This window comes from Engystomops pustulosus, chromosome 9, assembly GCF_040894005.1.
Source record: "Engystomops pustulosus chromosome 9, aEngPut4.maternal, whole genome shotgun sequence".
NCBI lineage: Eukaryota > Metazoa > Chordata > Amphibia > Anura > Leptodactylidae > Engystomops > Engystomops pustulosus.
The window spans coordinates 52,022,585-52,048,803 of NC_092419.1; the positions used below are offsets into that span (position 1 = coordinate 52,022,585).

Genomic DNA, 26,219 nt, shown 5'->3' on the forward strand with positions numbered 1-26,219 from the left:
TATATGCCAGCCGCCTGCCTAGTATTATATGCGAGCTACATGCTCCTGTTTTATGCCAGCCGCCTGCCCGTTATATGCTAGGCACGAGCCATGGGGCGTTAAAATGACGGGAGAAGGGTGGACGAGTTGACTAGACAGAGCACATGCCATTCTAAGGTAATATGTAAATTTATAAATGTATCGTTTGTTCTATAAAACCGATTTCTCATACAAAGAAAATGTTTAGCAGTGTATGTACAATGCTCTATGGGGGTTGGGGGTTGTGACAGGTTCCCTTTAAAATTTTGATGTTCACATCCCAAATCTTCAGCAATTTACACCCTGATGATTTAAACCCTGCAGCAGGAATAACTTACTTTGTTCCCTCCTTTTTGCAGTGGAAGGTACAATGTCTCCATCAGTCGTCTTTGGCGGTCACTGTTAAACATTTCGAGAGGGTCCCCCCGTTTATAGGTGTGAAGGGGATATCTGTGGGAGGCAATCCTTAGTAACAATGGCGGAAAGTATCTGTCCTGTACTCTGTAGGTCTGGACAGAGCATAAAATAGGGGACTGTATAGAAGGGCCGGGTGGGAATGATGTAATCATTCTGCTCATTTATACAGAAGATGAGCTATCTATATATATTACAAGTCAACCACCACAATCTGTTAGTATATGTGAGATATAATTAGTCTGTAAATCATGTGATGAAGAGCAGGAAGAACAAAATGTTCACAATGAAGAGTCAGAAGAACCAGAATTTTAGCAACACAAAACTGCTTAATATTTATTAAATGACACAAAATACCTAGATACAGACTCACTCTTCTTTGAAGGGACACATATTTACATATTTAGCAACTTAGAAAGACCTTGTACCCTTTGTCATACTGGTTTTTATGAAACATTAAAAAGGTTTTCGACCGCGGCCTTAAAAGGATGTGATCAGGTCACACGCCTTGTATATCACATTGAGTTTTAATACAGTGAACAGACGCAATTTCCGAAAATCTACAATTGGGTGAATTTGCTTCCTAAATAATAATAATAATAAAAAAGGAGGCATCTTCACTCCTCACACGGAAAACTGCCAAATGAAAGGTAATATTACATTTCTGAATGCTGCTGTACTCTTCAGCAGGTGAGGTTTTTCACATTTTACTTGACGCTCTCTCTGCAAGTATGGGAGAGAAAAGGCCCAAAATGTGACCGCTTTATGGACACCCGCAACACGTTGGAAAAATCTGAGGATCGCTGGTTGCCCATCTCTTCATTTTGCAGCTATGATATGCTTATTGTGTTCTTATAGAAAATACTCACTCTCTCTCATGATCAGTCATTGGGGTTGGAGACTAAGGGGGTATTCACACCTGCCGTTTAACGCATGCGTTTCAAAAAGCAATGCAACAGTTTGAGAGACTTGCCTAATAAAATTGATGTTGGCATTTACAAAAATGCAACTGTTAAGAGGATGCTGACATGTGTTAACACAATGTTAGAGAATATGTAAACTGATGTGTTTTGTAAACGCAAATGTTAAGAGCAATTTAATTAGGCAAATCTCTCTTCAGCTGTTACATTGCATTATGAAACGCATGAGTTAAAGGCCACGTATGACTGTACCCTAAACCTCAAGCTGGGTGGCATGGCAGCCATTGGGTATTGTGCATAAGTGCAATGTGTAAGGCTTGTACACAATACTCCGCTGTCATCTGTGCCAGTCAGTCACAGGTCTCCACATCCGATGTCAGATGGGGTCGGAGAGCAGGTTGAAAGGGGCACAAAGCTGTGATTCCCTCCGATGCATCAATAACAAACGTCATGCCCTGTATATAAAAGGATACAATTAAAAGAACTTAAAACCAAAATATTCAAAATATCCTGGAGAGAAAAAAAAAAAAAAAATTTCGTGGCAGAACAACCTGCCAGGTAAAACTAAAACATTGGTGACTTGTTTGGCACATCTGCGCAATCAACATAAAACATGATGAATGGTTCTTCTACGGAAGAAATGCAGAACGTTATCAGGAAGAAGTTAAAAAGAAACAAATGGCAAAGTAAAAAATTAACAGCGTGTCAGAGCAAGCGCCGCAATTATTCAGTACATGATACATTCCAGTATGAACCAACATGGGGTGGAGAAATGTAACGCATTTTCAATACTGGAACACAAGACTTGTCCCTGCAGTGGAGGAGACTAGCAGGAAAGGTAAATGTATACTTTGTTTTTCAAATGGTGAAGAACTTAAATGTGTTGTACCAAGGTCTAATCTTATCACCACGTCACAATAAAGGCCATAAATGTCTGAAATAAATGAAATGCTTCTTCCTTGTGCGTTATGGCTGTTCCCTATACTCTGCAGTCCCACAGAGATGGATGGAGCATCAATGCGCTGCTCTATGGGGACATGGGACCTCTGGTCATAGCCAGTGCAGTGATTATGGTGGGAAGTTTACACCTTGGCACAATCCCTCTAAAGTCAGGGTTGAACTGCATCTTTTAGTTTTGCTACCGTTGGATATAAGCTACTGACTGATCGATGCAGTCCATAGTACTGACTACAACCCAACACATTCTCATGAACTGCAGCTTAATGGTTAAAATAAATTAGTGGTGTCCATGTCACACCTCTGCCTTTCACAACTATTTCCATCCAGATTTTCCTTACTATTCACAATGCATTTTAAATGACAAATACAGCAACATTGTAAATACTCTTCATTACAGAAGTGCGACCCAAGTCACAATCCCAAAAGTCCCATAGAACTAATGTACATTTGGTAGGTTAGTAGAAGGATTGCAGGATCACATTGGAGAGTGTGTTTGTAGTCTGTTACTATAGAAACACATCTCTGCATAAAGGTTGCAGAAAGGAAATGATTGGTATTAGCAAAGCTGATTAATTTTAGAAGCACTGGAAAAATATAAAAACCAAAAGTAGTACAGTGTAAAAAGCCACCAATTTCATTCAGCTGTAGGTATATAAAGGTTTCTGGATGATTGGCTGGACACAATTGACAGCGATTTCCCCACACTTCCTGCTGAAGACCCTTATGCACATCAGTCTATTATACTCCACACAGTGCATTTCATTTAACTGCACAGCAAACATATACTGTAGAATACAGACTTCAGGATTAGTGTCCCTTTAACATAAATCAGAAAAAATGCCAATATTCAAAGGACATCATCAGATATAGGCTGTAGCTGCATGGGTCCTTCTAATATAGCACAAGGTACTCAGACAGCCAGGTCTCCTCATCTTCAGAACAAAAAGAGGTTAAAAACTTACAAACTAATCTGACCTGGCCACAGAGATCACATTGATAGTTTTTAGAAATGAATGTAAACGGCTGCATTTCACCTTATGAAAAGTAGTTAAAACATAAAAGGTGCTTCAGAAGCACAATGACTAAACATCTTCTATCCTGGTTTTGCTGAATGGAAAAAAACTCTACCCTGTATTAAAAAATTCTATTGTTACCTTTCTCTACGGAAACACTTTTAGCAGTAAATTGACTCAGTCTCTGGTAAAAAAATAAAAAGGCACGAAAATTGACAAAACCCTTCAGTGAATACAATCCACTCGCTCAAAAGCAAACCAGTCATAGGCCTATTTAAAAAGCCAACTCAATGGGCCTATACTGTATAAAGCCTATGGAAAAGAGATGACGGATCACTAACCACACTGTCATAGCCTCCCGTCTCCCTGCACAGGTAAGAGGTCAGGGTGTGATTTGGTAAGGTCCAGCCAGATTTGTGGGATAAAGCTGTACTCATTACTCAGAAAAAAACCAGAAGCGAGCTTACACCGTACAACCAACTCTATCACAAAGTGTTCAGCCGGGTGGAAACAAAAGGGTTATGATTCTTCCTATACATTTGGTGGACACAAGTAAGAGGAGTTTACAATGCACTCCAGCTCCCATGATACGAGGACATTATAGGAACACGTGTAGGGTCTTGTTTTTGACGTGGTAAAAGTGTCAGAAATCCAGGTCAGGCTGTACTGAATGACATTGATGACTTCCGCAAGGCTTTCTTTTTTTGCGCGCGTATCTTTGCCGTTCTTGGTTTGCATGCAGACTCACAGATCAGATGATACCATGTTGGTTTGTATGATGTCTTATGGCCATGTAATCTCCAGCGTGTCCAGATTACAAGCCTAGGATTACCCAGGACACATCATTCCAAACAACATGCAAGAGTCCAACAGCATTCGTATTAAATATAATATTTAAAAGAAGGTTTTTCAAAATGCCGGAGGGAAAAAAAACTGCTCACGTTTCTTCTTTCTGCAGGATTCAGTTATGAATGGTGGAACAAGTTATTGTATGGGATCAAGCTATTTTATTATCCGCTAGGTGGCCATCAAGACAAAGGCTGCTGTATATTGTGTTATGCAACATAATTGTACTGGTTGGGATTTTCTTTGTCTCTTTCCATGTAGTCCCTGTCTATTAAGGATTCTATTCTCTTCTTGAGATCTGCAGGCTGGAGAGAAAAAAAAACAAAAAAAAAAACACATTGTTTTAAGTTACAGAGAGATCATGAAATGTCAGTACAATCCGATGTGATTTACCTATATATTTAGCATAAGTCATAACCATAAACCAATGACATCATGGCAGATTTATCCCAGAGATTACCCAGAAAAATCTGTAACATGGCGAGTGACTAGTTACCTTTACTGGGAATTTAAGCTGGTTGTACACCTCTGACACCAAAAGATTGTGGCTAAGTGTTTTTCTCATCTTCATTATCCGAACAATCGCTGCATCGATTTGGTACTGCCGGTCCTGAAAGACTCGTTCTGTAGTGCTGGCTTGTTCCTCCACCTTTAAGATAAAATATATGGAGTTAGCCAGGAACATACTGAAAAGTGAATAATAGAATAGTTCACCAAGTTAGTAACTTTATAAAAGGGGAATTTGTAATGTTACCAAGGAAATTCTTATGAACCCAGTATAAGTGGACACAACAGCAATTTAACCCCTTCCCGACGCGCGCCGTACTAGTACGGCGCACGCCGGGTCCCGGTGCATGCAGAGGGCTCGCGGGCCGAGCCCTCTCCATAGCCGGTAAGTCTTTTGCTTCTTTTGTTTCTCCGCGATCGCCGCCGGCAATGCTTGGGCGCCGCCATCTTGTTGTGGATCGCTGCTCCCCGATGACGTCACGGGGAGCGGCGATCCGTCGCCATGGTAACCTCGGGTGTTCCGAACACCCGAGGCTACTTCGTTTTAACCCATGCATTACAATGTGCTAATTGCACATTGTAATGCATGGGAAGTAAAATCCACATATACTGCCATACTGTAGTATGGCAGTATATGATAGGATCGATCAGACTACCTAGGGTCAGAGTACCCTAGGGAGTCTGAAAAAAAAATTATAATAAAAAAACCTAAAAATTCAAATCACCCCCCTTTCCCTAGAACTGACATAAAAATAAATAAACAGTAAAAATCATAAACACATTAGGTATCGCCGCGTCCGAAAATGCCCGATCAAAATATGATAATGTTTTTTCACTATGTTTAACCCCGTAACGGAAAATAGCGTCCAAAAAAAAATTAATAAAAAGTGATCAAAAGGTCGCACAGTCCCAAAAATTATAGTAATGAAAACGGCATCAAAATTCGCAAAAAATTACACTATCCACAGCTCCGTACACCAAAGTATGAAAAAGTTATTATTAATATTTTGTACAGGAGGTTTTAATTTTTTTAAATGTATGAAAACATTATAAAACCTATACAAATTTGGTATCCACGTGATCATACCGACCCAAAGAATAAAGTAGACATGTCATTTGGGACGCAGAGTGAAAGCTGTAAAATCCAAGCCCACAAGAAAACGTCACAAATGTGGTTTTTCACCATTTTCACTGCATTTGGAATTTTTTTCCCGCTTCCCAGTACACGCCATAGAATATTAAATACCGTCACTATGAAGTGCAATTTGTTACGCAGAAAATAAGCCATAACACAGCTCTTTATGTGGAAAAATAAAAAAGTTATAGATTTTTGAAGTTGGTGAGTGAAAAATGGAAGTGAAAAAACTAAAAAAAGGCCAAGTCGTTAAGGGGTTAAAAACAGATGAGAAATGTAGGCTTTGTACAAAATTGGAGGACCCAACTTCTGGGATCCACAGAAATAAAAAAAAAAAATAAAAAAATAATAATAATAAAAAAAAAAAAAAGGTCCAGTATAACTTATTTCAATCCTGTTGAGAACGTTAAGGGGTTATCTGGGATCAGTAGTTTCTATATATAGATCCAAGGGTGGTATAAAAAGTAACAAACACTATACTCTAGTGTGGCACTGCCCATAAAGCCTGCCAGTGTGTATACAGAGGTTCAGTGGTGACACGGTGCCCATAGATGCCCCCCTGCTACAGCCTGTAACCACTGCTGACGTGACATCACTGCTGAGCATATAAACAGAAGCCAGCAATGAAGGCTGCAGCCACACTGCACCAGAGCTCCAAAAAATATTGTGACATATTTAAAAAGCCCTGATCCTGGACAACCCCTTTAATGTATGAGTATATACAGGAAGATTTTGGTACAGTATGTACTATAGGAAGGATAAAGTAATGCATCTACCGTTGAGATCCTGTTGAAACCTTTATACAATATGAATCCCTTCACGCCGCAGCACTTTTTCCATTGTTATGGCTTATTTTCGGCGTAACAAATGGTGGTATTTAATATTCCATGCCGTGTACTGGGACGTGGGAAAAAAATTCCAAATGCAGTGAAATTGGTTAAAAAAAACCTTCATTCGTGCCATATTCTTGTGGGCTTGGATTTTACAGATTTCACTGTATGCCCCAAATGTCTACTTTATTCTTTGGGTCGGTACGATTACAGAGATACCAAATTTGTATAGGTTTTATGTTTTCATACATTTACAAAAAAAGAAATTAAAACCTCCTGTACAAATTTTTTTTGGGGGGATTTTGCCATCTTCTGGCGCTGATAATTTTTTCATACTATGGTATACAGAGCTTTGGGAGGTGTTTTTTGCGGCTTTTGATGACATTTACAATTTTATCATTTTTAGGACTGTACAACCTTTTGATCACTTATTGAATTTTTTATGTTGTTTAAAATGGCAAAAAAGGGGCATTTTCCACTTCAGGCACGATTTCCTGTTACGGGATTAAACACAGTGAAAAACTTATTATATTTTGATAGATCGGGCATTTTCGAACGCGTCGATACCTTATGCGTTTATAATATTTACTGTTTATTTATATCAGTTCTAGGGAAAGAGGGGCGATTTGAGTTTTTAGAATTTTTTATTAAAAAAATGGTTTTTAAACTTTTTTTAAAATTTTTATTATTTTTCAGACTCCCTAGGGCACTTTATACCTAGGTTGTCTGTACGACAGTGCTACAGTATGGCAGTATATGGGGATTTTACTTCTCATTCATGTGCTGCCAGCACATTGTAATGAATGGGTTAACCCTAAGCAGCCTTGAGTTTTCGGAAGGCTTGAGGCTGCCATGGCGATGATCGCCGCTCCCCGATGCTGCTGGCACCGATCGCGGGTGCTACCGGTAAGCCTTTGCTGCAATATGCAGCAAAGACTTACCGGCATTGGAGAGGGCTCAGCCTGTGAGCCCTCTCCATTCACCCGCATCCGGCATGTAATATGTAGTATTACGTAACATGTCGTTAAGGGGTGAAACAAATTCTGGAAGAACAACTAAAAGGGAAGATAGAACAGGGCCACATACCGTTTCTTTCATCTGAATCTGATTAATTCTTATCCTGAACAACTGATGTTTGAAGTCATCGTTGAATGTGAACTTGTCTCCATCATCTACATCTTTACTTTTGGGATTCTTGGTGAGAACTCTGGCTCGGCCGCAGGCCAGTGACTGAAGGGTTCTCCTTAACTCACTATCCTCTGACAAGACAAAAAAAATAAATATGCTTGATGGTTAAACACCCACATTTCTATAAATTACAAAAATATTAACAGCATTACAGAAATTTCCAAACAACACTCACCTATACCAGTGGCTTGCCTTATGTCTTCAAAACTAAATTCCTCACCCTCGTTGAACATGAGAAGAACAAGTGTTTGGAAAAGTGACACTTGTAACTCTTTCCTACCCTAAAGGAAAACAGAGGGGAGGAAAAAAAAAAAAAAAATTACCATATATACTCGAGTATAAGCCAACCCAAGTACAAGCTGAGGCCTTTAATTTTACCACAAAAAGCTGGTAAAACCTATATTTTTTTTACTCGAGTATAAGCCAAGTTTGGGTTTTTCAGCACATTTTTTTGTGCTGAAAAACTAGGCTTTTACTCGAGTATATATGGTACATCTTTGGCAACCACTTTCCACATTTACAGGGATCGTCCAGGATTTGAGAAACCTTTCCAAAGACTCCGTGGCTGCTGCTGGTATTGCAGCTCAGCCGTTTTGGTTTTCAAAGCCTGAACAACATTATTGGTCACTTTAGTACAATTATATTTATGGATATTCCTTTTATCCCCAATGGTCAGGGAAGAAACTAAACTCCTTATGGAGAATTTGCCATTAGAAAAATCTGCTTAAAATGCCCCGTCACTAGAGCCTTTTCAGGCCGCATCACTAAGTAGCGGTTTAAGGGCTATAACTTTTTTTAGCGTGCTTTCCATATAATTTTTGTGTATACTTTACATGTCCCCCATGAGCTCTTTTGTTTTCTCCCCCGCCCCACCCAATTTTTCTCAGTGAGGGGGGATGCCACCTGTGGCGTTTTTGTTCCGTTTTTAATCATGCATTTTCAAAACCGATCCGTTTTTGGACCGTTTACCATGCGTTTGGCTACATAGACCTGGTTTATCTTAATAAACAGGTTCAAAGAAACCAAACGCATGGTAAACAGTAAAAAAAAACGCATGCGGTTTTTAAATGGACCGAAAACACATGCTTAAAAACGGACCAAAAATGTCACGTGTGGCATCACCCTTGCAGAGGAAAATCACCACCTGTCACTGGAGATGCTGATCAGAGCTGTACTGGGTCTAATTAGACCAAGCAGCTCTGGTTAACTCTTTAGACCCGGCGGTCACGTGATTGCCGAGTCTATAGAGCTGACGGCAGCACTGGCTCCGCTTCTCTGTGCAATGCACTACTTCAGCGCGATGCTGTGAGGAGCCGAGAAGTGGTAATAAACCGCATCTCCCTAGGGTCTCCAGGTGCCTAGCGTGGGAGCAGTAGAAAACTGCAGCAACGTCTTTAGACTCTGGACCTGCATCCGCTGACGTCTAAAGTCAGCGGACAGTCCGAAACAGGTTAACCCCTACGTGCACCAGGACGTTATAGTACGTCCCTGCGGGTAGATACTTTCTGCACCGGAACGTTCTATAACGTCCCGCTTCTGGCACCAGCTCACGAACAGAGCTGGCACCACAAGCAGCGGCTGTCTATTACAATCGCAGCCGTCTCGGATTGCAAGTATTAACTCCTTACACGTCACTGTCAAGCATGACCGTGACGTGTAAGGGTCTTCCCCTATGGTAAGCGGCACGGGGGATACAATCCTTATGGGCAGAACCGGGGTCTGCTGAGTGCCCCGGTGTCCTGAGCAGTCAGATCTCTTCCGGGTCTGACTGTAAACTGTCTGCTCTACAAAGAATTAGTATTGCCAAGTGAACCTTGTAAAAAAAACTACCTTAAAAAAAAAAAAAAAAACAACTCTGAAAAAAGATAATTTTTTATTACTACTCTTTAAAAAATGCTCTAAAAAGTGATAAAAAAGTTATGCACTCTAAAATAAGACCTTAAAGAACGCTTTTTAAAAAAAAAAAAAAAAAACAACAAGACCTTAACTAGATTTGTCAGCTGAAAAAAGGTAAGCATATGAGAATACGGTGAAGCTAAAATTTCAATTTCAGTGAAAAAAAATAAAAATAATCTATATAAATTAGGTATTTTCTTAATTGTGGCGACCCAGAGAATACAAATAATATACTATTTTTATGGTATGGCAAAAAAAAAAAAAAAAAAATTATGATTTTCATTTCCTCCACCAACAAAGAGTTAATAAAATCTCACCAATTAGCTATAGATGCCTAAAAACAGACAAGTTCATCTCATGAGGCAAAAAAATAAGCCCCTATAAGTCCACATAAAAAAAAAAAAATCATTGTCTGTACAATGTGACAATGCGAATCTGCTCCTGATGGAGCATCCTTCCATTCTGTGCCCATCCGTGCGCCCATACAGCAGGATACCACCACATATAGGGTATCGGTGTACTTGGGAGAAATTGGGTAAAAAAAAAACTTTTGGAGCCTTTTTTTGATTTAATCCATTTCAAAGGTTTCATTTTCTATGCAAAATGAATGTATTGTCAAAAAATATTACCATTATGAATATATATTATATTATTATATGTAGAAAAGTCCAAGCAGCACGGCAATATCTTCAGAAAAAGGCACAAAAATTGAAGGACCCTCAAAGTAATAAATAATGAAAAGGCAGCACAAAAAATTGTGGTGAAAAAACGGTGGTTTTAATCCATAGAAGACGACGTTTCGGCTCGTATACACGTGAGCCTTTCTCAAGACTTGAGAAGGCTCACGTGTATACGAGCCGAAACGTCGTCTTCTATGGATTAAAACCACCGTTTTTTCACCACAATTTTTTGTGCTGCCTTTTCATTATTTATTATATTATTATATTAATTAATATTATTAGTTAGTAGACCGCACCTCCGTTTTGTTTTAACCCTAAAAAAAACCTAAAGGGTTAAACAACGTATGAAAAAGCACTTTTAAGAAGTTTGAGGGATGTAGTTTCCATATTATGTAGGCCTCTCATAGTCAATTAAAAGTTGAGCAGGTCCATCAAATTACGGGTTTTGCCGATTTTCCAAAAAATTTGAAAAATGGCACCTAAATTCTGAGCCTTATAGCATTTTAGTAAAATACGTGGAATCTTAAAAATCATGCCAACATAAAGCTGAAATTTTGGGAATGTAAGTGTATGTAAGTGTAAGAATGAATTTATTTGGGTGTTATGACTATCTGCAACAAAAGTGGAGAATTTAGAAAATAACTAAACACAAAAGATTTCATCCAAATGTTTAAACTAATATGAAACAATTTCAAAATCCCCTGGATATCTTATAGCGTTCCAAAGCTATAAGCACTACTAGTGACACAGGGCAGATTTGAAAAATGGGACCGCGTCCTAAAGTCCCGAAATAGGCCGAGTCCCGTAGGGGGTTAAAGCCATGCATGCTCTAATGAGCAGAGACTGGAGGACATCAATCCTCATCCGACTGCCATGTCTCTTAACTCCCTCATATAGATGCAGACAGCACATGTGTAATAAATGTAGGAAGCAGCTTCTACAGTCTCCCGGCAGTGCCCTCGCTCCTCTAAACAAAGGAATCAAGTAGTTGAAATCAAATTTTGACCATCGTCATCTGCCCAATATCTGTCTTCAGGGAGAATCAAAAGGCCCCACGCATAATTTGCAGTTGTATTGCACTGCTGTAATTGTCAGATCTGTACAATAGAATATCTGTAGAAGGTCCCAATTCAAACCATCGTTAGAAGCCATCAGAAACATAAGTGCTTTACAACCCCACAAAGACCCAGAGGATGTAAGTTCACCTCATTGAATTCTGCTTTTAAGACACACTGTCCTAATGTAGACTGCCACTGTAACTTTCTACCACTGTGCTTTCCAAGGTAAAAAGTCTTGAATATTTCCTGCAGTTTCACCATCTAAAAGTTAGAAAATAAAAAAGGATTATTTAGCAATTTACATTGTAAAGGTAATTTACTGTTTGTATGCCCTGTTATCAGAAAAAAAACAAAACAAATCAGCTAAACCGTATAAATAAGTGATGAGGAATCCTACATAAATTGGTGAATGACAACACAAACTTTACATCATCTGAAATACTTTGTTTTGATTTTATCTTCTGAAGAAAGCAACAATGTCCAGCAGACGTAGGGCTATTTTTTTACGGAAAGGTAATAATGCTCAAACAAAAAAATTTTTTAACAGGAGTATGACATTTTCAGTAATACAGATAAATAACTCCTGGGCATATATAGTGTTACTAGACGGACATTTATGCCAGAAAAATGTAGGTGCTTAGCCAGTTAGGCCACGGTCACACTTTCCGTTAGCGTTGTGTTCATAACAGAACAGCCAGAGGGACAGGGAAGAGAACCTTGTCAAGGTGTTAATGTAATCTCAGCTATCCAACTTTATGTAGATTAAAGCTGAAGAAGCTTTATATTTTCTTATTAATGGTAATGAACTGTAGAGCAAATCCCATTTATACCCCTTGGGTGTAAGAAAATCCACAGGCTTGCGGGACTTCAGCCCGATCATAACTAAACGGCGTGCCCAACAAAGCAGATTAGGAGAAAAAAAAAGTTACTAAACAAAGTAAATGTGTTGGTGGGTACACACTGTGCTTCTGTATAGTGACAGAGGTCAGTGGTGACAGATGGTGCAGTGCTGGAGAAGAGCACTGGAGAGGAAGCTATAGGTCATTTATTTTCATAACATGAGGAGATCCCCTTGAAGTTTTCTTCCCATTCTTCACTAGACATAAACATGAAGGTGAATTCCCCTGAATAATATTATAGGACATATTGTTGTTTGGGTATAAATAAATACGGTACTATTTGAAAATTGAGCTATAGAACCCATTTGTCTTCAAAGACTATAGTCTTCCATTAGTATCAGATGTAAGGAGATACATTTTTCCCATTATTTGATCCTTGGAGAAACAGAACACAGGAGAAAAAAAAAAAAAAAAAAAAAATCAGTGTTCTGAAAACATTGTCCCATGGAAGTGGTAGGCATTTACCTCAGGAGGTAGGTGAACTTCCATAGGCACGTAGGTTGGCCAGTAACCCATTGTTAGGATATTCACAGTTAACTCCATGTTACCGGGCACATTCTGATTCTGCATATACTGAAATTGAAAAACGTAATAAGTTTGAAAATGTGCAAAATACACAGAAATACTGCAGGTCAATGGTAATATTCAGGAGAGGTACATGAATACAACTAGGCCATAAACACTGATAAACACTACCAGAAAATATTTTATTTGAGGCAACAATCTGTACCTGTTTAAAGTGAACCATTATGTCTTTAGACAACTCCATGTCTTTAAACATTCCCTCAAGTTTGCTAGTAAACGCAGCACCACATTCTGGGAAGGTACAAAAAAAACAAAAAAAACAAAACAAAAACGTATAATATTAGAAAAGCAATAAATATAACAGCCAGGTTACCAATTCTATATACAACTGAATGGTTGAAACCGGTAGATTCACAGAGAATTAGACAAGTACAGCTATACTGGATGTGGAACCGCTGGAATTATCAATGCATTTTTAGAATGCCGGTGTTTAAGAAAAAATGTGCTTGTGTATATGTAAACATATATACTAAAAAACACACATATACACTCAACGGCCACTTTATTAGGTACACCATGCTAGTAACGGGTTGGACCCCCTTTTGCCTTCAGAACTGCCTCAATTCTTCGTGGCATAGATTCAACAAGGTCATGGAAGCATTCCTCAGAGATTTTGGTCCATATTGACATGATGGCATCACACAGTTGCCGCAGATTTGTCAGCTGCACATCCATGATGCGAATCTCCCGTTCCACCACATCCCAAAGATGCTCTATTGGATTGAGATCTGGTGACTGTGGAGGCCATTTGAGTACAGTGAACTCATTGTCATGTTCAAGAAACCAGTCTGAGATAATTCCAGCTTTATGACATGGCGCATTATCCTGCTGAAAGTAGCCATCAGATGTTGGGTACATTGTGGTCATAAAGGGATGGACATGGTCAGCAACAATACTCAGGTAGGCTGTGGCGTTGCAACGATGCTCAATTGGTACCAAGGGGCCCAAAGAGTGCCAAGAAAATATTCCCCACACCATGACACCACCACCACCAGCCTGAACCGTTGATACAAGGCAGGATGGATCCATGCTTTCATGTTGTTGACGCCAAATTCTGACCCTACCATCCGAATGTCGCAACAGAAATCGAGACTCGTCAGACCAGGCAACGTTTTTCCAATCTTCTACTGTCCAATTTCGATGAGCTTGTGCAAATTGTAGCCTCAGTTTCCTGTTCTTAGCTGAAAGGAGTGGCACCCGGTGTGGTCTTCTGCTGCTGTAGCCCATCTGCCTCAAAGTTCGACGTACTGTGCGTTCAGAGATGCTCTTCTGCCTACCTTGGTTGTAACGGGGGGCGATTTGAGTCACTGTTGCCTTTCTATCAGCTCACACCAGTCTGCCCATTCTCCTCTGACCTCTGGCATCAACAAGGCATTTCCGCCCACAGAACTGCCGCTCACTGGATGTTTTTTCTTTTTCGGACCATTCTCTGTAAACCCTAGAGATGGTTGTGCGTGAAAATCCCAGTAGATCAGCAGTTTCTGAAATACTCAGACCAGCCCTTCTGGCACCAACAACCATGCCACGTTCAAAGGCACTCAAATCACCTTTCTTCCCCATACTGATGCTCGGTTTGAACTGCAGGAGATTGTCTTGACCATGTCTACATGCCTAAATGCACTGAGTTGCCGCCATGTGATTGGCTGATTAGAAATTAAGTGTTAACAAGCAGTTGGACAGGTGTACCTAATAAAGTGGCCGGTGAGTGTATATGTGGAGCTAGTCCCTGTTCTTCCAAAATCACAGCCTCCTATCATGACTCAATCATGACTATTAGATTTTTTTTTCCCTCTATGCTGTATGTATAAATTACAGCACAGGAGCAGATAGGTGAGGAGAACTCTTATTAAAGGGGTTGTCCAAGAGTTCCAAAAAATTGAGTGGTATCTGCTATCAGGTAATCCGGTGGTAGAGGTTTTTTAATGCCCGTTTCTATGGAAATCCCCTTAAAAAGTATCTTTGACAGTGTAAACTACACCCATACCGTGCTTAAGTTTGGAAAGCATTGACTTTTCAGCATCCACGGAAGCACTTTTCCCCACCAAGAGCCTCTTGGCTAGGTCTTTTTTGTAGAAGGCCTCAAAGACATCCTTCCCTGCAAGAAGAACCAGAAAATCATTCACCAATTTCTTATTTTTCTAATAATGTATACATTATTAAAATTTACAACAATAAGCCTGTGACACTAACACTAATCTGCCATATTTATCTACATTTCAGGCTTATTATTTGTGTGCCTATTCTTAGGATAGATTCACAATGGCAAATGTTTTCACACATGAGCAATTTTTCACTGAACCCATTTTGACTTATGGACACATATACATTGGTTTTTCATAGTTTTCATAGTTTCTACGGTTGAAAAAAGACACTTGTCCATCAAGTTCAACCAAGGAAGGGAAGGGATTGGATGAGGAAGGGATTTAGGGGAAACAATTCTATATAACATAACCATCAATGTTATTTAGGTGTAAAAAGGCATCTAGACCCTTTTTGAAGCTCTCCGCTGTCCCTGCTGTGACCAGCGCCAGAGTTAGGCTATTCCACAGATTGACCGTTCTCATAGTAAGAAAGCCCTGTCGCCTCGGTGATTAAACCTTGATTTCTCCAAACGGAGACAGTGCCCCCTCGTCTTTTGATTTGATCTAATCTGAAACAACTTACCACCATATTTTTTGAATGGACCATTCATATATTTATATAAATTAATCATGTCCCCTCGTAGTCGTCTCTTTTCCAGACTAAATAAATCTAGTTGTTTTAATCTTTCCTCATAACTGAGACCCTCCATACCCCTTATCATTTTTGTGGCTCTACGTTGAACCCTCTCCAGCTCCAGGGCATCCTTTTTATGGACCGGTGCCCAGAACTGGACAGCATATTCCAGGTGTGGCCGAACCAGTGCCTTGTATAGTGGTAATATTACATCCCTATCACGAGAGTCCATACCACTTTTGATACATGACAAGATCCTACTGGCTTTAGAGGCAGCTGATTGACATTGCATGCTGTTATTCAATTTATGATCTACTAGTACCCCCAGGTCGTTCTCAACAAGGGACTCTCCCAGATTTACTCCCCCAAGGACATATTTTGCCTTTGGATTATTGGCCCCCAGGTGCATAACCTTACATTTATCCACATTAAACCTCATTTGCCAAGTGGATGACCAAACATTCAGTTTGTCCAAGTCACCCTGCAGCCTATGAACATCCTCCATAGACTGTATTACACTACACAGTTTGGTGTCATCTGCAAAAATAGACACAGTGCTATTAATTCCTACCTCTATATCATTAATAAATATATTAAATAGTAGTGGGCCAAGCACAGAACCCTGGGGTACACCACTCATAACTGGTGACCATTCCGAGTAGGAATCATTGACCACAACTCTCTGGATACGATCCTTCAGCCAGTTTTCAATCCCATTGCAAATGATTTCTGCCAAACCAATAGCCCTAATTTTACCCATCAGGCGTCTATGAGGGACAGTGTCAAATGCCTTTGCAAAGTCCAAGAACACAATATCCACAGCTGCTCCTCCATCCAGGCATCTGCTCACCTCTTCATAGAAGCAGATAAGGTTAGTTTGACAACTTCTATTCTTAGTAAACCCATGCTGGCTGTCACTTATTATACTATTTGATGTCACATACTCCAGTATGTAGTCTTTTACTAACCCTTCCAATACTTTCCCCACAATGGAAGTTAAGCTTACAGGCCTGTAATTGCCAGGCGAAGTTCTAGAGCCCTTTTTATATATTGGCACCACATTTGCCTTGCGCCAGTCACTTGGCACCACACCAGACATTACAGAATCCCTGAAGATTTTAGCCAGCGGTACAGCAATAACAGAACTGAGTTCTTTAAGAACTCTGGGGTGTAACCCATCTGGTCCAGGAGCTTTGTACACATTGATTTTATTGAGCTTAGATTGGATAATGTCTACATTTAGCCAGCCTAGTATATCACAGGATCCATGACCCGCACTGGCACCACCCAAGTCAGAAGTTCTCTCTTCTATTGTATAAACGGAGCTAAAAAAACCTATTAAGTACCTATAAAGGGGTCCAACCTGTTGTGACCCATTTTTTTTTGCATTGATATACCTAAAAAATTTATTGGGATTTGTTTTGCTATCTTTCGCTACCTGTCTTTCATTTTGTATTTTGGCTGATTTTATTTCTTTTTTACAGATTTTGGTAAGTTTTTTGTAAGTATTGAAAGCCTTAGGTGACCCGTCAGATTTATATTTTTTAAATGCCCTCTTTTTCTCATTAATTGCCCTTTTAACTGTAGCTGTAAGCCACGCGGGGTGTAATCTAGCCCGTCTATACTTGTTACCTATTGGAATAAATTTAGAAGTATAAAAACCCAGGATAGATTTGAATTTCTCCCATTTAACATTAGTATTATCATGTGACAGAATCTGATCCCAGTCTATATCCTGTATTGCAGCCCTGAATTTCTGGAAATTAGCCCTCTTAAAATTCAAAGTTTTTGATTTTCCCACCTGTTTCTGCTTTTTAAAGTTTAAGAGGAAAATAATTATATTATGATCGCTGTTCCCAAGGGGTTCCCTGATACTGACATTTTGGACAATCTCCTCATTGTTAGAAATCACAAGGTCCAACAATGCGTCACCTCTTGTGGGATCTTCTACAAGCTGCAACATAAAATTATCCTGCAGAAAGTTGATAAGATGTCTCCCCTTCATAGATGAAGACGAGCCCCGACCCCAATTTATATTTGGAAAGTTAAAGTCTCCCATTATCACTACGGTCCCCTCCTGTGCAGCCCGCTCCATCTATTTATATAGGTGACCCTCTATTTCCTCAGAGATGTTTTCTCTTCCTGGCTTCTGGGATTTTTCAGATTTCAGTTTTTCTGCACTGATCAGTGGAAAAAAAAAATGTAATGTAGGTCCTGCCTTTGTTTTCACCGATGGCATGGGATCAGTAAAAAAGAAGGAAGAGAGAACCCAATCTGTATCTGTGTCCATAAGGCCGAAATGGGCTCTGTGAAAAATATGCCAATGTGAAAGCACCCTTAGACTTGCCAACCCATAACTAAATTTACAGTCCGACTATGGACACAAGTGACTTTAGCTGCTCTACTATTAGAAACCCGAGTATGGAATAAAAGTGCAATTCATGATACAGCTCAAATTATGGTGATTTCAGAATTAACTTTATAGATATAAACATGTCAATGTATTTGCTTCTAGACTTGTCAATGTATTCTTTTCCTCTCTATATAAACGGCAGCAGGGAAAGCACCTCTCAAACATAGAGGTTCCTAGAACAACTAATTAATAAATTGAAAGGCCAATTCTAATTGATGCAATTTTGTCAACACCCACCTTCCTTAACCCCTTAAGGACGGAGGGTTTTCCGGCTCTTTTCTCGCTCTCCAAATTCAAAAATCCATAACTTTTTCATTTTTCCGTGTACAGACCTGTGTGAGGGCTTATTTTGTGCGTAACAAATTTTACTTTCCCGTAATGTTATTTATTTTAACATGCCGTGTACTGCGAAGCTGAAAAAAAATTCCAAATGTGGAAAAATTGGAAAAAAAAAAACGCACGTGCGTCACGTTCTTGTGGGCTGTTTTTACGACTTTCACTCTTCGCTCCAAATAATACGCCTACTTTATTCTTTGGTTCGGTGCGATCGCGGTGATACCAAATTTGTACAGGTTTTATTGTGTTTTAATACATTTTCAAAAATTAAACGAATGTGTACAAAAAAGAAAAAAAATTTTTTGCCATCTTCTGACGCTAATAACTTTTTCATACTTTGGCGCACGGAGATGTGTGAGGGGTCATTTTTTGCGAAATGAGGCGACGTTTTCATTGCTACCATTTTGAGGTCTGTGCGACATTTTGATCATTTTTTATTTCATTTTTTATGTTATGTAAAAAGGTGTAAAAGTTGCATTTCGGACATTTGGGCGCCATTTCCCGCCTCGGAGGTCACCGCCGGCCGTAACCGTTTTAATATTTTGATAGATCGGGCATTTTGGGACGCGGCGATACCTAATATGTTTGTGATTTTTACTGTTTATTATGTTTTATATCTGTTCTAGGGAAAGGGGGGTGATTTGAACTTTTAATATTTTATTAATTTTTTTTATTTTTTAAACTTTTTTTTTTTTTTTACTATCTTTTAGACCATCTAGGGTACATTAACCCTAGATGGTCAGATCGCTCCTACCATATACTGCAATACTTCTGTATTGCAATATATGGCATTTTTGCAGCACATTCATTACAATGAGCCACTGGCTCATTGTAACGAATCTGAAGCTGCCAGATAGCCTCGTGTCAAAAGAAGACACGAGGCTACCATGGCAACCGATCGCCGCCCCCCGATGACGTTCGGGGGCTTGGCGATCGGAAAAAAGATGGCGGCGCCCGCGCGCCGCCGTCTTTTAAACGCCGCCGGCGACTTTGCCGCCGGCGTTGAAGGGGTTAATAGCCGCGATCGGTGCAAGCACCGACCGCGGTTATTAGCGGTGGGGGTTTTGTGCAATATGCAAAAACCCCCACCTTTGTATGAAGAGGACTCAGCCCGTGAGCCCTCTTCATACATCCCTTATACCTCTGCGCCGTAGAGCTACGGCGCAGAGCGTTAAGGGGTTAAAGGGGTATTCTCAACTGGGCATTCACATTCAGTTTCATTAATCTGATAGATATATATATATATACACATTTCTTCAATTAGATGTTATTAAAAAAAATGTTCCTGTGTAAAGATAATTTCTCATAAATGTAGTGAAATGGTCCCTTAGAAATAAGACTGACTCCTTGGATACGGCCACCTCTGCTTGAGTGATTGCACAAGGAAACAAAGTTTTTTAAATATTAGATGTCCGAGTAGTTACTGCATGTCCCACAGCCGACCTGTGGTAATGAATGCTGAATCCATTTGGTCAGGCAGAGCTCAATAGTTCATGTCTGGCCACAAAAGGTAAAATGTGAGATGGTCGTATCCAAGGAAGCCATCCCGTTTCTAAGGGTCAACATTTATGAGAAATTATCTTCACACCAAAACATTTTTTTTAATAACATCCAATTGAAGAAATGTTTAAATATGGCAATTTAATTAAACGTAAATGTCCAGATGGGAAAACCCCTTTAAGCCACAGAGTTAACTGTCTGAATGGAGTAGTCACCTTCAGGTCTATTTAAAATGTATGTCAATTTATGAAAACAAAAATTTACGCTGTATGAAAACAGTATGATACTTGAGGCACACCATGGTTTACTAGTATCAGTGTTAATAAATGTACATGATACTAGAAACAAGCACAGGATCCCTTGGAAAAAGGCTGGAACAGCTGAAACGTCATTTGAGTGGCACACTGTGTGAGCACAGGTAATTCATACATAAACTTAGGATGGTATAATTGCTGTATGGTTTTCTTGACATTTAAGCGCTTTCAGCAAATTAAGGCTGAAATCACACGGCCGTATGGGGTACGTATGGGTATATACATCCCCTATACGTGTGTGTGAATGTAGCCTAAATAAAGACAAATTTTACTATGATTTTTGACTATAGCTTTATTGTTCTTTTATGGAAGAATTTTTAGAAAGGAAGCGGAATTGATATGCAACTTTGCATGGATGCCATTTGCTATACAGGCAGTCCCCAGGTAACATACAAAATATGTTCTGTAGGTTTGTTCTTAAGTTGAATTTGTACACAAGTTGGAACGGTATATTTTATAATTGTAACCCCAGCCAAAATTATTTTGGTCTCCGTGACAATTGGATTTTAAAAATTTTTGGGTGTCATGCTGCACTCTTCACTTTAACCCCCTTCGAGCCAAGACAACGGTCCAGGACTGATCCAGGAGTCCCAATGTTAAAATATTTTAGTAATTTTAAATTTTATTAAATTATTTCTTATGAAGACATTCTACACGATTGGAGTGCATGTTTCTTCTAGTGGTCCGCTGTGGCGAACGGTGGTAACAATAGGAGGAATGAAAACTGCATCCACGTTGGTCTGAACAGTGGGCTACTCTTATCTGGAGAATCTGTGGATTTGTGCCGTGAGCATAATGGAGGACGAATGAAAATAATTATTGTGAACATTTGAAAAAAGAAGTGAAACTTCTGAGAACGCCTGGAGCTCTGGTCAGATAAGAAATTCACACATATTTTTAACTTTTTGGATTTTAAAAAAAATGTTGGGTTGTCATAAGTACCAGGATTAACAATAAAGCTTCATTGCTGACACATTTGATAACTGTTATAGCGGTTTATTGTAGCCTACTAACATCCAGAGGTCAGTTTGTAATTAGGGGTTGTCTGTAAGTCGGTTGTTCTTAAAACAGGGGGCACCTGTATTTGCTTTAGCCATCAGGTGTATGCAATGTAAAACAAGTGGCTATTACACCTGCTCAGCACTTGTTATAAGGGGCAATGTACATTTATAGAAAATGTTGTCTAACACCAGCTGCGCATGATCGAGTGCACTTAGAGAATAACACTTTGTGCATTGGAGGCATTTTCTGCCCTGAACCTCGCATCACTGGACTGAACTCAGCGTATTAGTTGAATCCATTGATGTGAGGTTACAGGACTCCGTCATTTGTCTCTTAACCACTAAATTGTACCTTTTCAATTCTGCAATGAAAATATTACATACCATAAATAAACCTAAAGATGATCATAATCTTATCCAGCATTTTCTCCAGCTCCTCATCTGTTGCTTCTTTGTTTCCAGTTCGCAGCTTTGAATCCACGTATTTTGCTGAGATGGTAAAAAAAAAAAAATCTTTTTTTTTTTTGGTTATATACACTAATCGGGATGCAGAAATTTATCGCATTAAAAAAAGCTTAGAAGAGCGGTAAAAGGAAAGAATATTTGAGGAAAGCTGATGAAATACTACCATCATAGAATCTACCTTATAGATCCATGCACCATGACTGCAACTTTTAAAATGTTGTTAAAGAGCCTGAGGGGTATTACCAGAACCCCTCAGTGCTGAAGTCTCACAGGCTTCTACAATAAGCGGAACATGCGTTACCCAATCCCTCTGCCTGGGTAATCTAGTAGCAGCAGGAAGTGAAGGGGGAGGGGAGACCTGCTCTGCTCATTCTAACAGCTGCATAAAATGGAGTAAGAAAAACCAAGACCAAAAAAGGCTGGCACGGCGCTATTATGGAGAGAGTCTTCTGGTAAGTTTAAATTGTTTATTCCAAAAACTAAACGCGTTTCGGGCGGAACACCCTTCAAGTACAAATGGAAATAGCTCTAAACGATATTAAAACAAATGCATAATACATAGTAAATGTATGGGTAAAAAATTAATAAATAAATGTATAAAATGGGAGGCATTACAGCCAATAGGGGAGGCATTACAGCCAATAATGTCTCCCCATTTTATACATTTATTTATTAATTTTTTACCCATACATTTACTATGTATTATGCATTTGTTTTAATATCGTTTAGAACCATTTCCATTTGTACTTGAAGAAGGGTGTTCCGCCCGAAAAGTGTTTACAGTTTTTGGAATAAACTATTTAAACTTACCAGAAGACACTCTCCATAACAGCGCCGTGCCAGCCTGTTTCTTGGTTTTTCTAACCCCATTTTATGCTTGTGACACCAGTTCAGCCTTTGCATAAAGCGAATACCGGCTAGCTGTTGGGCAGCTTTTGGAGTATCGCTACACTCGATTTAAGCTATTTAAGGAGAGCGCGATTCTCAAGGGGGGTACTGTCCATACCCTCCCTCTCTATACATATCCCTCTGATATTTTTATTTCAATTTAATTTTTCCAATTTATCCTACGATAATACACGAGGCGCCGTCCTCTTGTTTTGCCTCTGTTTTCGTTATAGTAGCATTCTAACAGCTTGTGAAGCTACAGCAGAGAAGGGCCCTGAAAACACCAATCAGAGCCATTCAGCCCCACGAGCATAAATTTAAAAGATGTCTCCTATGTTAGAAGGAGACGATGGATGAATAAGAAGATTACCACAGTGAGAATGCCTGATCTACAACTAAGTGTCCCTGGTTTATCACAATGGATTTTGATAGTAAATTTCCTTTAAGCTTCAGTAAGTCTAGGCTACTTACCTAGCCTACCAAACAGAAAACTCTTTACTGCAGCACAGTATTGGTTAGAATTCCAACATAATATACCCAAAACAGAGGGGGGGGGGGGGAGAGGAAGGAATAGGATCATAAAGAAATATCAGTAGAGCAACAAACTAGGTCATTGTTTGTACCGATAAGTTCAGCAGGTTTATTTGGTCTCTTGTTGATGAAGGTTTCAAAAGCTTCTTTCATGGCATTGACAAACTTCTCGTTCTTCATGAAGCACACATCGATCACATGATCAACTTTGTCTTTGAAATCCAGCAGTTCTTGTACCATTGTTTTATCTTTTTCTGGATTTATCACAATGGTGCTGCCAAAAGCCTGAAAAATATTCATAATTTAACCGCTGGCTCAATATCTGTACACAAATCCCCAAAAGATAATTTTAGACACAATCTTGTACCTTAATGTACTCAATCCAGTGCTGAAGAAGAACCTGCACCCCTCCTCGTACTCTACTAAACAACTGGTAAAGTAAGGAGAGGTCTTGGATCCGGTTTTCATCCAGAAGGTGATTTAAACCTTTATAGGAAACACAAAATAAAATAATAATAATAATTAAAAAAGCTCAAATTTATTTAACACAGACCAAACCACATCTGTATGACCAGACGTGAACTAAAATGGGCCGCAGAAACAGAAAAAACAAAGAAGCCTGCAAAGAAATAAATTAAAATATACCAATAAAAAGAATACAGGCAGTCCCCGGGTCACATACAAGATAGGGTCTGTAGGTTTGTTTTTAAAGGACACCTGTCATCAGGTCTGTGTCACTTGTCCTGTCACTACTACCTGTTGGAGCAGCTCACAAGGATCCCATCCCAGCCTTTATCTAGTTATTTCATACATTAATCATTGTAAAATCATCTATTCTTTATTATGTAAATGAGGCTGATCACATGGTCAGAGGCAGTGATGTCACCCCTGTTACCCCTCCCCTCTCCTCCCCCTGCTCATGTCTGTGTGTAATGTATAGTAAAGTATTGCTGGTATCTGTGCTGCATCTGCTGACATGCTGCATCCTCCTAATATACTGATGAGAGACACAGACATCAGCTACACATGAATCTGACATGTTCTGCTGTAACATGGCTGCCTGGAGCTGCTGTATCCCTCCTAAACACACACAGGCTGCAGGGGGCGCCAGCACCAGGAAGCACATCATTATACAGCCTCACATCATTATACAGGCTGTCAGTCATGCACTGGGGGTGTGGCTGTGCCTCCCACTCATGAATAAGATGGACTGCTTGAATATGCTAATGCTTCATTGGTCATTTACATACAGCTTTAGTACCTCATTGCTTAGGTTTATAGGCATGTAGAGGGACAATGAAGGGATAGAGGCAATGCTCTCTAATGGCAGTTTATGAAAATATATTTAGTTTAGGGGGGTTATTTTGCATGACGGGTTCTCTTTAAGTTCAGTTTGTATGTAAGTCGGAATCGTATACTTTATAATTGTAACTCCAGTCAAAATTTTTTTGGTCTCTGTGACAATTGGATTTTAAAAATGTTGGGTTGTCATAAGAACCAGAATTAACAATAAAGCTTTATTGCAGAGACCTGTGATAACTGTTACAGCTGTTTATTGTAGCCTAGGACTAAAGTACAGGAAATTACCCAAATCCAAAGGTCCGTTTGTAACTAGGGGTCGTATGTAAGTTGGGTGTTCTTAAGTAGGGGACCGCATGTAGTCTGTATATTGCAATATTGGTCTGAAAAAAAGGGGTGTTGTCTAAAAGGGTTGAAGGGTATTCCCACAAAAGATTATTAAATATACTTAAGATAAAAACATAACATTCTTTAATTCACCATTAATAAAATACAACATTTCACAGATTTAATGTCAATCTGTCTCCTTCAGTCCTTTACAGTTTGGTTGCCCCGGGATTCGACCGTAAATCTTCTCATTAATAGCTTCTCTTGTCTGCACACTGCAGAGCTCTCTGCCTCCTGTCCCACCCTCCCTGCATTACAAGACCAGGTCAGACACAGGCACTTCCTGCCAGCAAGCAGCAGTGCGCAGAAACTTACTCTTCTAGCTACAGACAAGATAAGGTCGTTATTCATGGGAGGGGAATAGAATAAAATTGTAAGGGGGTTAAAGGGAACTTGTCAGCAGAAAGTGACCTAATACACCACTACCAGTATGTTGTCATGCAGCTGAACATCTTCCAGATTAGGTTTCTTTCATGACCGAGCATGGTGGCATCATCCAGAGAATCAACTTTGAAGTGAGATTGATTGTATAAAGTCAAGGGAGTGGAAATTTTAATACTGAAGTCAAGTTCTCTCTTCCTCAGAAACCCCCCCTTCACTGTTATTGATGGCCCTGCATCCAAAAATTAGGTGTGTTGCTTCACAATATTCTGGTTGTGGTTTATTTGGCCAACTGCTGATGACAGGTTCCCGTTAAAAATTTATATAGGTTTTATTGTGTTTTAATACATTTTCAAAAATGTTTTTGCCATCTGCCAACCCCAATAACTTTTTCCTACTTTGGTGTACGGAGCTGTGTGAGGTGCCTTTTTTTTTGCTAAATTACCTGACGTTTTTATTGCTACCATTTTAAGGATTATGGGAACTTTTGATCCGTTTTTAAAAAAAATGTATGTTATGTAAAATGTAAAAGTTGCATTTCGGACAATATGGGGTTCGCCACTGGCAATAACAGTTTTTATATTTAGATCGAGCATTTTGGGAAGCAGCAATGTTTGTAACTTTTTTGTTTCTTTTTTAATAACAAAGCACTTTAACCCTAGATGGTCTGATCGTTCCTACCATATACTGCAACACTACTGTATTGCAGATATGTCATTTTTACATAGGATACATTACAATGAGCCACTGGCCAAATGCAATTCACCAATTTCACATTTGGAATTTTTTTCCCAGCTTCGCTGTACACAGCATGGAATAATAGATAACGTCACTGAGAAGTAAGATTTGTCTACAAAAAAAAAATGGAAAAGTTATAGGTTTTTGAAGGAGGGAACGTAAAAAGGCTGCGTTCTTAATAGGTCAATAGGTCATTAAGGGGTTTTAATGCCATGACCTGAAAAATTTAGATCCTGGGGTTTCAGCCTGAGACTGTGGCATCTATGTGGTTCCTATGATCAAGCATAAGTACTGTTCTCTGT

The 26,219-nt window shown here is 39.4% G+C and overlaps 1 protein-coding gene across 3 annotated transcripts in view; it reads right to left on the reverse strand.

The window, feature by feature from the left end:
* Positions 1–741: 741 nt before the first annotated feature.
* The window catches only part of CUL4B (cullin 4B), a 46,948-nt gene continuing 21,470 nt past the window's right edge, over positions 742–26,219 (reverse strand). For all 3 annotated transcript variants that reach the window (XM_072124716.1, XM_072124714.1, XM_072124715.1), the window contains exons 11-21: positions 23,480–23,598; positions 23,205–23,397; positions 21,613–21,717; positions 14,934–15,044; positions 13,095–13,180; positions 12,830–12,937; positions 11,613–11,726; positions 8,007–8,112; positions 7,730–7,902; positions 4,668–4,820; positions 742–4,476 (exon numbers count right to left, since the gene is read on the reverse strand). In XM_072124716.1, coding sequence (XP_071980817.1) covers positions 4,381–4,476; positions 4,668–4,820; positions 7,730–7,902; positions 8,007–8,112; positions 11,613–11,726; positions 12,830–12,937; positions 13,095–13,180; positions 14,934–15,044; positions 21,613–21,717; positions 23,205–23,397; positions 23,480–23,598 — 1,364 coding nt within the window. In that variant the 3' untranslated portion in view covers positions 742–4,380. The remainder of the gene's footprint in view (positions 4,477–4,667; positions 4,821–7,729; positions 7,903–8,006; positions 8,113–11,612; positions 11,727–12,829; positions 12,938–13,094; positions 13,181–14,933; positions 15,045–21,612; positions 21,718–23,204; positions 23,398–23,479; positions 23,599–26,219) is intronic.